This window comes from Prorops nasuta, unplaced genomic scaffold, assembly GCF_024137725.1.
Source record: "Prorops nasuta isolate Cenicafe-Biocafe unplaced genomic scaffold, Cenicafe_Pnas_1.2 PNAS00149, whole genome shotgun sequence".
NCBI classification, from domain to species: domain Eukaryota; kingdom Metazoa; phylum Arthropoda; class Insecta; order Hymenoptera; family Bethylidae; genus Prorops; species Prorops nasuta.
The window spans coordinates 14365-28232 of record NW_027116945.1 but is presented as its reverse complement, the minus strand read 5'-3'; the positions used below and the strand labels follow the sequence as shown (position 1 = coordinate 28232).

Sequence of the window (13868 nt, the reverse complement as noted above, 5' to 3'; positions counted from 1 at the left end):
ACATGATCTTAAGGGTTAAAATGACGTTTACATTATAGGTAACAAGTTAATAAGGATATAGGCAAAGTCGCCTCTTCTCGCGGTACCTAATCAATCAAATCCTCTTTATTAAGAGTTTTTACATCAGATTTTTGCAAAGTATTATACTTCCTCGATTAGAAGATTCCAATATCGAAGAGACTCGAAGGAATAACGTTATCTTTGTATACCTTTCTCTATAACCTATAAATGTTTTCACCTATATAAAAGCACTCGAAGGACTCTAATAACGAAGCTTCCGAAAGAAAAGCAAGTATCGAAAGAAGAATCACATCGAGCACTTTGATAATAAGCAATATCTATATACGAGTTCTGGCCCAGCAATCTGAATCCGTAAGAAAAAACCAAGAAGAAGAAACTTGCGAAGCTTCTCTTGCTTGCACACACAACTACCTGTACTATATATATATATATACGAAATGGAACAAAGCGTGCGAGCGATTTGAATTAGCGTCGTTATAGGCTTATCGTTGGATTAATTGCAAAGCTATATGCTATGTGTCGGTGTAAAGCAACAATTAAATGTATCCATATCAATAGGAATGCAGAAGTTTCGTAGGAGCGATAATAAAGTTGTTTACTGTACCAAGGACTCAAAAATCGTACACGGCTAACACGTCTTGTTAAATAATAATGTCGTACGTTGTATACTTATGGCGGTACATTCGACCAGTGGGTCTTCAGCCGAGTATAATTGCTAGCCGCGCCACACGAATCACACATACAACGTATGGTATGCTTTATAGGTGCTATAGGCTACTACACACGCTTTGTTCTATTTTCAACTTTTGCTCTAGAGCGAAAAAACGCGCTTTGCTGCAAATTTTCTTTCCTCCTTTCTTTATTATTTTAGCATCCTTGACCCAACTAAAGCACAACGATATAGTACATACTCGTGTTACACCCTTGTATCCTAATGAAAAAATCTTTATATCTCTACAAAAATAATGTAATAGTTGAGAAGAATGGCGAGGTGGGCTCGAGGAGAGAAGAGTGAGTGATCAGGCTCGATTGAGGTGCCGAAACTGGAAAGATCCGCATATCAAGACGAAATAAAAGACTAGCGCTATATATAAATATGTACCTATATATATATATAGGGCAAAGCACGCGTTACAGAGATGTTCAGTGATCGCGTTGGGGGAGAGTGAGATTTGGCCTAATCTGCGTCTCATCGATGTGTTATGTACCTATACTGTTTTCCTTGCGTCATCCGTATGCGTACGAGCAGCATGTGTGCTCTCCGATCAAGTATCTCTGTGTGTAAAAGTATATCCGTGCGATCGCACACACGTAATGCTCTGACACGATTCTTGGTGGTACAGTTACCGGTGCAAATAGCGTCCCTGCATATTCATAGACCAGCTGGCCATTCGTATATTCAACCGTCTACCGTGTGTGTATAACGTATTAGGTTATATAATATATATATATATATATATATATGTATAACAAAGATGGTACACGCGTTTCTGATATGTTATCGGTGAAAATCGAAATTTTCTATATTTACCCCAATTCAACTCTTTCCCTTTTAAACACACTCTTTAATTTGCACCTTTTTTTTATTCTTCTCCTTCTTTTTCGCGTAATTGTCCAATCGATGCAAATTTTTTAAGGACCCGGATAATTTTTTATATGCTCGGCTGGTCTCTCGAGGGGCACTCCTTTTGGACCGGTAAAACGTACACAAAATGGTCGCTACTCTCAGCAACCATTTTGCAGCAATATACAAAACTATACATATATACAATATAGTATATAATAATGTATGTATATGGAACATTTTGAATATTATATTCCGCGCGCGTATGCGTATTCTTTGGGCATACGTCACGCGGTACTATACACTTACTACCTAATGTAAACTCCCCACTTTTTCCAACAGGAACCGCGTACGTAACGTACTAATTGTTGTTACTTGACTTATTACTATTATTATTATTATTATTGCCATTGTTGTCTACTTTACGTATAAGTGTATAAGCATTATTACGAATTCTATCATTCAATTGTAATTCGATTTTTAAAAATCTTGATTGTAAAATGTAGCGCGGAGCCGTGCAACGGCTCACTTTATATTTCTATATTTACGTATATAACGAGAATATGATATGTATATTCTTCATATTTAGTGAGATACGGAAGTTTTCCATCCCGTTAAAAGAAAATATAATATATAAATAAATAAATCTAAATATATATATATATAAATATATATATATATATATATAGCAAAATGAATGAATAAATAAAAAATATATATTGATAAACCTTGAAAATATAAATAAAAAAGTACGACATATATCTATATATACATGTGTATAATAGTCTATAATTTTTCATATTGTTGTACGAATTTTTAAGTTTATATTAAAATGTTTTGTGCATTCATAAAAAAGAGAATATCAATAATTTATCTGATTGAGACTTTTCAATAACCCTCACTTTACCAACCACATTGGCAAATATTCCTTTGTTATTCAACCATCGTGCAGTTGCATTCGATGGAATTGGTGCTCTCCACGTTAATTCTTTTAATATAATTGGTTTCTGCATTAAAAGGAACAGTTCATTCAAAAGTTTCGTTTATTTGTCCAAGGCAAACTGCGTAAACTGATGCGTCAACCACAAATTGTATCGTTAGCTATACGCACGAGCAATTTTTTTCACCTATGCGCAGCTTGTGTAGTGTGGTCGTATAGGCTCGAGACACTACGAGGATGGAAAAAGGTAAGTTGTGTTAAAAATTATCACGCTTAGAGAGGGAATATCAGAAGACACAGTCGTGTAAATCTATAAATTTTCTTTATTATATATATATATATATGTGTATATCCTTATACAATGAAAATTATAAGGCTCGTACAGTTAATATACAAACGTTTTAATAAGGAAGACTAAAGCAATTCTTGTGTCTTCCCCTTTGATTTGTAAACACACACACAGGCAAAAAAGTAAACTTGGATGAAATATCAAGACGCGGCGTGCACAGTTTACAAGCTACTATGAATGAGAGGATCATGGGGGTGAGTATCATGATTCCTCAAGACACGTCGTAAGACTTCACCTTTAGGCTACTCGCGTAGTGTGCTTATCAGTAGGTCATGCTCCCAGTGTCTCATTTTATTGTCTCCAATACAAAACTGTTCATTTTATTCATTTTTACTAAGCTTACTGAGATCTAGCACATTAACAGCTGAGATATATGTATATTATGTATAACTGGTATTTTTTGTGCAATTACCGCAAACATTCGTTCTTTCTAAAATTTTTTATCTTAAAAATATGACATTCGACTTATTAGCCGTGAAATCATGGATCAATAAAGAAAGGAAAAATATTCTCTTTTGGCAATTATCCTAGCAAAAGTGGTATCGATTGTAACTACAAAACTATATACATAAATCAATGTTAAACAATGCTGTACATACAAAAAACCAAATAACTCATCAGCTTAAAGATCAATAAGCTTGATCATAACTAAGTCAAAGGAAATACGTCTTGAGAAATAAAATAGATTCTTATACAAATAGAAAAGACTACAAATCTAGTAAAAATTGATTATACATAATGAACATTCAGAAGCGGTCACTAGTTTAAAAAATTTTATTCCAAACATCGGCGATCGATTCAATCGTCGATCCCCGCATAATTAATACTTGTAAAATAAAAATACTTAGTGTCTCTGTAGTTTTTTAAATTATAGGGCGGTCCAACCTAGGTAAGCTTAAATCTGCGTTTGCGTGCTTCTTGATATAATGGATTTTCAGGCATCGTAAATTAGGATATTTGATGTTACATTTTGGGCAAATGGTACCGTTAGAGCTTACCTGATAATGTTCGAATAGCACTTCTTTGTGCAATATCTTTCCAGAGCCAAATACGTAGCGGCTCTTGTGAACTTGTTGCATGTGCTCCACGAAAGTGTCCTTGCTCAGAGTGATCCGGTCGCAAAGTTCGCAGCTATAGATTATAGTGTCGACTTGAAATTCGGGGGATTTTTTGCATTTATTATGTTCTATTGATTTCTGCAAAACTACATTCTTGTGTTTCTGGGCATAATGCATTCGTAAATGCGACAACGACTGGAAACTCCTCCGGCAATAGGTGCAGAACATCTTTCCCGAGGGATCTGGCTCTGGAAGATATATAACTTTGTTTAATTTATTCGGATGTATGTATTTGTGTGCCAGTTGCTTGTGTCGGAAGAGAAGGCTCATATTAGGGAATAACTTTTTACAAAAATGGCAGCTCACTGCCTTCTTTCCCCGATTGTCCGAGTCCGCAATTACCGGTGCACCGTTAGTTTCCATTTTCAATCGCTTCGTATTCGTTTCGTTGGTCGAATATTGTCGAGGATTATTCGCAGGTTGAACAACCTTCTTCCTATGTTTGTTATTGTGGAAATTTGTGTTATGTCGTTGCAACGATTGTTTGGCGGTAAATGACTTCTCACAACTGAAGCAGAACCACTGAGGGTATTGTACATCAACTGACGACGCAGGTTTGTGTAATTTTTTATGTCTGCTCATACTCTTCTTCGAGACGAACGTTTTGTTACATACATCGCAGGCAAAACGATCCTTGGCATCGTTGCCGAAAAGCGGATTAGCTTTGTGCCATTGGAGGTGACTCTCGAAACTTTTCTGGTCGGGTAAGACGTTGGTGCACAGCTCGCATTGCAGCTCATTACTTGATATACGTTTCTCCGCTTTGTTTTTGGCACAATGAACGTCCCACAAGTGTTTTCTTAATACAGTTACATCGTCGAATCGTTCATTGCACACCTGACATTGGAGATTGTTCCCTAGTGCTTGCGTTGCTAAAGATGAGAATGATTTTCTTGCTGTAGCTGGTCTCTTGTCGTTGGATTTCGCAGATTCTACGAGATTATCAGGGTTGTCCAAAGCTAATTTGTAATTGGCCCTGGAATGCCATCCCCGATGAATCTTAAGTGACTTCTTATCTGCGAATTTCTTAGGACATAGATCACATTTTAAAAGCATGAAAGTGGGATGATCTTTTGCCATATGATCATCCAAGTTGTCTTGGCAAACGAAAAACCTCCAGCATTCGTTACATTGAAAAGAAGAATCAGCCAAATCGGGATGCTCAGTGAAGACGTGAGTCTCGCACTTCTCCTTTGTATGAAACATTTCAGGACACAATGGACAAACCAACCGACGCTCTTTCTCGTGAATATATCTAACGTGTCTCATTTTATTAGCAGCATTGGAGAAACGACGTCCACATACGTGGCACTTGAGTCTGTCGTGTTTAGCATGAAGTGACTTGACCTTTGGGCCCTTGTTCGGGCTTATGCTCTGTGCGCTAGAAGCCCTCGTGTTCAAATCTTGGATATTTTTGATTCCATGATCCTTCATGTGAATCTCCAAGGCATTGGCACTACTGAACATGCTACGACAAATTACGCAAGAATAAATTTTGACCTTGAGATGGAGATTTCTGTGTTCGGAAAGTTCGGCCATCGAAGAGAAATCACTGTCGCATAGAGCACAATTGTATGTGCGTTCGACTTCACTCTCCGGGTTTTCGATTAACGGGTCGTTAAACTCTGTTGTATCAGTACCGTCCAGTGTGTCGACGAATTCTCTGCTACCCTCTATTGTCGTGTGTTCACCATAGTGCTGTAGGAACTCATTTCCATTTTTAAATTTCTTATGGCACTTGGAGCAAACAATTTCCTTCGTCTTGTGTACTGATGCAAGATGATAACAAAATTTACGAAACACGAGGAAGGTTTTAGAGCATTTGGTACATTCATAAGATATTCTTGTACTGGGTTTCAGCTTCATACAGAGAACCGAATGTTTGATCCAATTGCTTATACGCTTGTATTTCATTCCACAGAGTTTGCAAGTATATCCCCCAGGATCATTATTTTTCACTGATGTTTGGCTAACTTCCAAAGAATTCACGTTATTTTGCTGTAGTGCCGACGATTCCATTAATCGAAGCTTCGGGGTCTCCTCTGAAGCAGACATTAATGCCTGATACTGCTGGTACGAGTGCTTTGATAAATGACTGAGTAATTCTTTTCTATTGGGCAAAGATCTCAAACACATGTTACACGTGAAATACTTCTCCTTGCCAAATGTTGGGACAACCAAAGCAATTTTCATGGCACACTCGAAAGAATCACAGCAATGTAGTTTGTACATAGATCTGTCAGGAAATTCCGTCAAGCAAGCAGTGCAAGTATACGGCCTCAAGTCAGGCATGTGATACCTAATGTGTACAAGTGTCCTTTTATGATCATTGAAGCTCTTCTTGCAGGTGTAGCAAGAGAAAGTTTTTAATTGACTTATTATATTTTGTTGGACCTGTGGCAAAAGCGCATCGTTTTCCATACTGACCAGCTCATCTTCTACATCCTCGATCTCCTCCTCCTCCTCTTCCGTAGCAGTGCTCATTTCGCTCTCATTGGTTCCTACATCTTCAACAGGCTCACTGTGGTACCTGTTCATATGATTTATGTAACTATATTTCGAATGTAAATTAATGTTACAAATTTTGCATTTTAGCAAACAGAGTTTTGGCCCTTTGTAATGCGTGTGGACACGCCGACGACTCTTTTTTTTTGCACACTGGTTCTTCGTAGCTGCTTTTTGTGTAGAATCAGCTTCCATGAAAATGTCATTTGTTTCATCCTCAAAGGTACTTGTCAATTCATTGCCAGTTACAGATTCTATTTCTATGGTACAATCGGTATCATATTCATTCGTGGGTTCATCCTTTATAGTTATAAAACTCACTTCTTTGTCAGGTAGGGAAACATCGTGTACCTCGTCTATTTCTGTGAGACTCTGAAATTAGTTGTACGTTAAGTTTATATTATAACAACAGAGCATAAAAGTGAACTAGTAAAGCAATCTTTTGTAGATTTCAAAATACGCACAGCTTCAAAGTTACCGGCATTTCCCAATATCAAATCGTTATCAGGTTCACATTTTACAGCAACCTATAATAGTTGATACATAAATGACTGAAATATAAAAGACAAAAATTATAGGAGAACCAAAAGCCTACTTACATGCTCCTCCACTTGTTTTGACAACCATTGGGTTAGCTTTATCTGAGATTGATGACAAGATTCCCTGTATTCATGCCATTGATTTACATGTTTAATGCATGATAAACATATTACTGTTGACAATTTGTCATCAATGGTAACCTACAAAATATAAGTCAATGAATCTTTATTAAAAAGATAGAGAGTAGCAAACAGTCGAACCAAATCATAAAGATTTTTAAAGTTAAATGTTACAAAGAAGACCAATTATTAATGAAGCAATATAATTATGATTGGTCATACATAAACACTAATAAACAATAATAGCAATTATCACTTGAATTCTAAATATTGTATGGTATACATAACCTCACATAAATTTCTAGCTATAGGCATTATAAGAAGGATCTAGCGCAAATCTAAATGCAGCAACTCTTACATACATTTATTGACAGACACGCTTGTATTTTAGATGCAAGTGGTATCGTCGAACCCTGATTATTAAATATCCAAGTTTTTGGATTCTCGTTGGAAAGGCACAATCTGCATACATTTTGAATATCTGCTTCGTCTATCATTTCGTCCATTTTGCAATGCTGAATTTATAAGGCTGCGAAGAGTCTGTCCTATTAAATTTATAGATCTCACCGATAGGTTAGAGACGCAGCTTTTTGTTCGGCGTTCGACATTTAAGTTAATTTGAACTGAGGCCGCAGAACGAACGATTCCCGGAATGAAGAGGTTCAATTTCATCCTATTCCCTTTTCCAGATTGTTGCCGGTATCCAATCCAGGTTGTCGTCGGCTAATTCGAGTTCCTCGGTTTCTCTCAAATAGGATGGTTCAATTTCTAGTACTACGATACTACACTAGTCAATATGGCGTCGATGGTCCATCATTCCTATTATTCATTGTCGTTAATTGTTACTTCTTTTCTAAACACACAGTTCTCGTTCTTAAAATTTTCATTCGAACAGAGGGACGTTCAATTGTGTCTCATTTGTTCTGCAACAAATTATTAACTCAGGTGAGAGGAATTCGTAGATATTTGCTAACCACAGAGAGGATTTGAAAATTAAGGAGTCGACGATTATTTAGCATCGGAGAAATTTTATTATTTCTGTAAGTGTTCTCCAAGATTATAACATTTAATCGTATCTTTTTTGTATGTACATTTCTAAGATAAAGTTATATATATAATTTTGTTATAACGACATTTAACATATACACATTAGCTGTTCATTCAACATAAAAAAGTAAATCATATTACCATGTTTGTGTTCGTGAATAAAAAGCTAAAAAAAATGTTGGAAGCACCAAATCAATATTTGATAAGGTCTATTAACATTAATGTACATTGTAATGTATAACCGTTTATATATTTCTATGATCTTTAACAGAAGAGCTCCATAATGCTCTACTTTATACAAACAAAGCACGCGTGTAGTATTAGTTGCTCGAAAAATAAAACTATAATTTTTCATCAGCTATTTGCGCTTGGGATTGTGCACACTTGAAAATTTGTATCAAGCAGTAAACCGATGTATCCCAGGAAACAGTTTTATCTTAAAGAGGATACGTTGAAAAAAGAAAATCGTAATATTTGTTTCGGGCCGAACGATCTATTTGGAGTTTTTCAATAATGATGGTTACACGAAACATCAATGGCAATTTTTGCGGTCTGTCGTGATTCGCGTCTATAACTATTGTTCAGAAATGGCGGCAAAAATGCTTCGAATCGAATTCTGGAGCTGTTTCCCGCGTCGTTCGGCCAACAAGTTCCGATCCGTGTTCGGCCGTTTCTCGGTTCAAATTAGATGTAGGCGCATGCGCAATAAGATTTGGCGCTATTCAGGTTGTTAGACAGTTAGTACCGAAGCCACAAGAATTCGTTTCAGATTGTTGACGTACATAGTCCTGTACATTGAATTTGTTTTCGTCCGGATCGTCGCTCTTCATTGCCAGCAATTCCCTAAACAAATATACATGTATATATAATTTTTAAAGTTATTTTACAATGTCAATCGACTGCCGTAATTTTCATTTATTAAGATTTAACCTAGCTACGGCATGAAAGGCCAATTCAACGTTGAGGCCAGTCTTGGCAGACGTTTCGATGAACGGCACACCATATTCTGATGCTAGTCTGGCTCCATCTTCCTTCTTTACCATCCGTTCGCTTCCACAATCGCATTTGTTGCCTAAAAAACAGAATTATTAATGACGCGATTATATCATAACAGAAGTGTGTTATAGACTGAAACAGATGGACTAATAAATAATTTGAGACGCCTGATTACATTTTAATCGACCGATACGGTAATTTCTGTGATTAAAGTGGCAGGGGAGCATAAATCAGGGATTATGCAAACGAATAAAAGAAACAAGACTAACCCAGCAGCATGATGACCACGTCCTCATTAGCATGTTCCCGGATCTCGCTGAGCCAGGCCCTGATGTTATCGAAGCTCGTCTTATTCGTTACGTCGTACAGTAGCAACAGAGCTGAAAACCAGTCATGAACATTCTCATCTATTGTGCAATCGGTAATACACAGAGTTATGAGTCGATTTATGAACTAGAAGCTTAGACCTGCGCTCTACCTCTGTTATTGTCGTACTTGGAACCGGTCTCGTTTCATAACCTCGTGTAAATATATGCATACGGGACTGTAAACCTTATTGGTAACGCCAGCAAGAAAAGAGAAACGAAGGATAAAGTATTTCTGGAGACACGATGGGTGTATAATACTGTACGGGGACTAGGCGTGAATATAAGACACCTTATTGACAAAAGCAGCGAAATGTGAGAAGATTTGGGAAACAAAACCACAAATTATTCGATAAGCTTGTTTCATTTTTTTTTTTTTTGTCAAATAACTTTACGGTTACAGTAGGATCGACTTTATGAAAAGCTTATCAGTCGCTCAATTGGGTCAGCGTGATATATTATATACAGTTGGCGAGTATTAATTTACGTCTCGCGGTAAATCAACGCTCAATAAAATGGCAATGTGTTCGTCCTAGTGCCAATGCCTGCGAGCCAGCAATTTACGATTCCGCCTTGTTCCGTGATTGTTGCTTGCCGCTCGGACATTTCTAAATAGGATGCTGATTGCGTGCATGAGAATTGATTAAGGTTTTCGTTCGATTCCCTCATTCCGACAATAATCGGGATTCGAATGGACTTAACAATTAAACTCGATTACCGCGTCTATCTTGTTAATGAAAATAACTTGATTGAACTCGCTTCTAGATCACTCGTGACTCTTCCTAAATTTCTAGAGCCTTTTCTCTCACTAATATTTGTAATTATTTTTTGCAGAATTTGTAAACCTACCATGGGCATCCCTGTAGTAAGAATGAGTCACGCTTCTAAACCGCTCCTGACCAGCCGTATCCCATATCTGGAGTTTAATTGTCATTTCGTCAACAGTAACCAGTTTGTTCTGAAAAATCACATAGAAATTGCCTGATAAAATCAGCGTGAGGAGAGCCAATAGTATATGAGTAGAGAAAACAATTATTGAACTATTTAGTCGTGAGTAATGCATTTATCTTTTTTTATATGTTCTGCTAGCTTTAGCCGGTTGGCCACCCGTTTTGTGGTCGCATGTATACAAAAACACACTTGTGTGCTCGAATACAATACAATGTTGTGGCAAAATAGCCAAACAAACGCTCACGTACTTTCGGAGAATTATAATTAGGGACAAAAGAATACATATTTACATGTTTAGTTGTACAGATTTTATTTTCCAAGAAATCAGGAGGCTCAAAAAAAAAGTTTGGTTTGTATTAAAGCATATTAATTCTTGGAATTTTTAATATAGATTAAATGATATAAATTTCCGTGAGATTTTCGAACCGAGACACAGAGTTTAAAACGTGCCTCACCCTGAAGTCAATGCCAACCGTTGTTAAGTAGTTTCCATCTAAAGACCTGCCACTATGGAAACGCGTCAGCAAGCACGTTTTCCCAACTCCGCTATCTCCCAATAGCATCACCTATTTCACGTAAAAAAGGTTTATTATTGTCAAAAGCAGTTGAAATCAATTGAGTGCCGCTACCACAGTAAATTACTTGAAAAATGAGTTTCGACAAATTTTCGCCAACTTTAAATTCCACTTAATAAGGAAACTTTTTTAATTGTCACTCGTTATATTAGTCCAAAAGTCTGCCCTTGTTTCATTGCTATTACAAAATTCTAGGAGATTCAATAATGGGAATTGTGTGATCGCGAGGCTATTATCTGGTAGCGTGTTATTTGAAAATTACTGGACGCTCCGAGCTACACGAAGAAGGATGGATCAAATATGCAACGAGTAAGTATAATTTTCCAGGAAAATAGCTCATCCTTGACAAAAAGAGATATGCGAGCTCCGTGTAGGGCTTTGTATCAAAGAAATATACTATAATCCCACTCGCGAGCTTGTTGCGAATGAAATATTTGCTCTATATTAAAAAGAAAACTCAATTTCTCAGGTATTATAGAGTTTTATCCAGGATATAAACGTTTAAAGCACACTACACTATAGACGTACAATTATTAATTCCCAAACTCTAATTTCTTCCAAACAAACAGTTTTTCCATTAAGACTCGTGAATTTCGATTGCAATGAAAGTTAGAGTGTTGTAATTAAGTTGTGAAAATTTTTGAGGAAGCAATAGGAATAAGCAGAAGTATTTTGTAATGATTAATAGAAATGGTTTATCGGAGGATAAATAAGGTATGATAGAGAGAGAGAGACAGGAGAGCAGTTGTGTGACTCGACCTTGAAGAAGAGGTCTCCGTGGTCGGGTGGGGCCTGATCCGGAGAAGGGGCGCTGTCGTTGGAAGATTGGCGGGCCTGAGAGGACTGGCGCGTGGGGGCCTGAGAGGCCGGGCCCCTAGCGCCATTGGTGGGGCCCTGCTGGGACCAATCGGTGCTGCTCTGGCTGCTACCGCGCGAGCCTAGCCTCGTTCGCTTGCTCACACTGCGCAGTGCTTCCTCCACGATGCTCATGGGCTCCTAATACCGGGAGCACCAATTTGCTCTTCTTCTCGGCCAATCTTCGTCTCGTCGCACTCGCTCCGTCCTCCTACTCCCTCGAGACCTTTCTATGTTTGCCCCTACGCCCGTGTCTGTGTTAACCAACGCTGTCAAACAGGTCACTCAACCCGTCCAGCCAACCTCCGCGGCGCGGCGTGGCGCGGTGCGACGCAGCGCGGCACGGCACGGCTCCTTCCTCTTCTTCTTCAGCCTTCTTCCACGACTTCCAAGCTTCTTCCACTCGCCTTCCTTCCTTCTTTCTCTCCCCTTCCGATCCAAACGATCGGCCAATTCTTCTTTTCTCGCGCTACTCTGACTGATTCTCTCTCCCTCGCACCCACCGCAGCCACCACCACCACCACCTTCTTCTTCTCCTCCGTTCTTCCAAGACGACTGGTGGCTCCGCCACGCCGAGTGAAAGTGACCGAGAGGCCTCCCAAGCACTCCCCAATCGCTCCCTTTTACACCAACAACGCCTTTGTCCCTTTGGCTACTTTGTCCCTGCTTCTTCTTCTTCTTCTTCTTCCCACTTTAACTCCTGCACCAGCCGCCAAACTGTTGACACCTCCAATAAGCACAGAATCGTCTCTCACTATTTACTACCAAATGCATTAACGTGAAACTAACAATCAAACATCCAACAATTAATCACATTTTTTCTCTTATTCACAGGAAGCGAAATGAACGTTGATTGCGAGGCCGGATGATCCGTGCGAAATGGTTAATGGGATGCGAGCAAGAAGAAATTATTGAGAGGAATGAAACGGAGTGGATCGTCTGAATTTTGCGATGCGATCCTTTCATAACTGAGCCATTCGTTACGTGAACCTTGTTACGCGTGTATTGCCATATTTTACAAGACGTATTATAACTGATTGATCAAATACGTCACATCCGCTTACGCAATGGTAGCTATTTATTCCGCTATATTTTAACGAATTTTCAAATGCTGCGTATATAACTGTGGAACGATCTGATTATTCGACCAGGGTTTCTCGGAAAAATGCGAGAGTAAAATTTACTTTGAGACACGCGTTTGTATTGTACAAATAAAACATGTCGCAAGAGCGTTAAACTGTAAATCAAAAGCCATTATTGGTTAGAATAACAACGCCAGTCTCGTGTAACGCTATTTTTCACCAGAGATCTCGGTACAGCGTTAGATTTACGTATGTGAAATGTTTTGTACTGTAGGCCGGGTTAGATAGGAATGTAAGAGTATCTTAATAACAGTGGAATAAAATTAGGATTGACTTTGTATAAGAACGTTTAGGAAGAGGCGAAGAACTGTTGAAAAGTTTAGGGTAGAAAAAGCAGTTGGTGGAGGCTTTATTGTTGGCGGGTCGGCCTACCGACTGGGACCCACCCACGCCAGAGTTGTATGGCGAGTTTCTGTATAAAAAGAGGACCGATTTAGCCAGAGGCAGGTAGTGTCCTGGGGCCCACGATTCGACCGCGAACGGGGCTTACCCAACCGGTGGCGCCACAACAGCGACCAAGCGAACCAAAGCTTGCAGCGGCAGGCCACTGACACCATCTTCTCTCTCTCTAGAAACGGCGAATGTTCACGTGACTCTCTTTTTCTGCCTGCCTGCCTGCCTGCTTGCGTCACGTCACGCATCGACAATTCGTGCCACTTAGTAAACGCGCCAGCTCGATTGTCGTTCCGAATGCCACGTTTTTCATTACTCGCGATTTTCCTCTCCCCCGTTCGCACACTTCATTTGTAACACTATTTTTCGCCGAGTCCCAAAATTCTAT

The 13868-nt window shown here is 38.7% G+C and overlaps 2 protein-coding genes and 1 long non-coding RNA gene across 5 annotated transcripts; 1 reads left to right on the top strand and 2 right to left on the bottom strand.

Moving 5' to 3' along the window:
• Positions 1-2830: 2830 nt before the first annotated feature.
• Positions 2831-7800, bottom strand: LOC136785091 (gastrula zinc finger protein xFG20-1-like). Of its 2 annotated transcripts, none has more exons than XM_066746109.1 (4): positions 7519-7800; positions 7097-7237; positions 6962-7024; positions 2831-6869 (listed from the first exon to the last, which is right to left on the bottom strand). In XM_066746109.1, exons 1-4 carry the CDS (start codon positions 7660-7662, stop codon positions 3738-3740), a joined length of 3480 nt encoding a protein of 1159 aa, XP_066602206.1. In that variant the 5' UTR covers positions 7663-7800; the 3' UTR covers positions 2831-3737. The 2 variants fall into 2 exon arrangements, with proteins under 2 accessions (XP_066602206.1, XP_066602207.1); XM_066746110.1 differs by having other exon boundaries at positions 7515-7554.
• Positions 7801-8170: 370 nt separating this feature from the next.
• On the bottom strand, positions 8171-12451 carry LOC136785089 (ras-related protein Rab-37-like). Its single transcript, XM_066746107.1, has 6 exons — positions 11850-12451; positions 10971-11081; positions 10414-10522; positions 9469-9579; positions 9134-9275; positions 8171-9046 (listed from the first exon to the last, which is right to left on the bottom strand). Exons 1-6 carry the CDS (start codon positions 12078-12080, stop codon positions 8926-8928), a joined length of 825 nt encoding a protein of 274 aa, XP_066602204.1. The 5' UTR covers positions 12081-12451; the 3' UTR covers positions 8171-8925.
• On the top strand, positions 9481-13059 carry LOC136785090 (uncharacterized). 2 transcript variants are annotated; one of them, XR_010824544.1, is made up of 4 exons: positions 9481-9620; positions 10399-10614; positions 11286-11399; positions 12780-13059. It is a non-coding gene; the product is annotated as an uncharacterized lncRNA (long non-coding RNA). The 2 variants fall into 2 exon arrangements; XR_010824543.1 differs by lacking the exon at positions 12780-13059 and having other exon boundaries at positions 11286-11834.
• The last annotated feature ends 809 nt before the right edge of the window (positions 13060-13868 follow it).

Excerpts from the sequence above, each read along its gene's own strand:
- LOC136785091 (XM_066746109.1), bottom strand. The coding sequence starts at position 7,662 with ATGGACGAAATGATAGACGAAGCAGATATTCAAAATGTATGCAGATTG. Across the intron at positions 7,238-7,518 it reads AAGCGTGTCTGTCAATAAAT|GTTACCATTGATGACAAATT; the intron begins GTATGTAAGAGT and ends TATATTTTGTAG. Across the intron at positions 7,025-7,096 it reads CAAAACAAGTGGAGGAGCAT|GTTGCTGTAAAATGTGAACC; the intron begins GTAAGTAGGCTT and ends CAACTATTATAG.
- LOC136785089 (XM_066746107.1), bottom strand. The coding sequence starts at position 12,080 with ATGAGCATCGTGGAGGAAGCACTGCGCAGTGTGAGCAAGCGAACGAGG. Across the intron at positions 9,580-10,413 it reads TTACTACAGGGATGCCCATG|CTCTGTTGCTACTGTACGAC; the intron begins GTAGGTTTACAA and ends ACTGGTTTTCAG. Across the intron at positions 9,276-9,468 it reads CGTGGTCATCATGCTGCTGG|GCAACAAATGCGATTGTGGA; the intron begins GTTAGTCTTGTT and ends TCTGTTTTTTAG.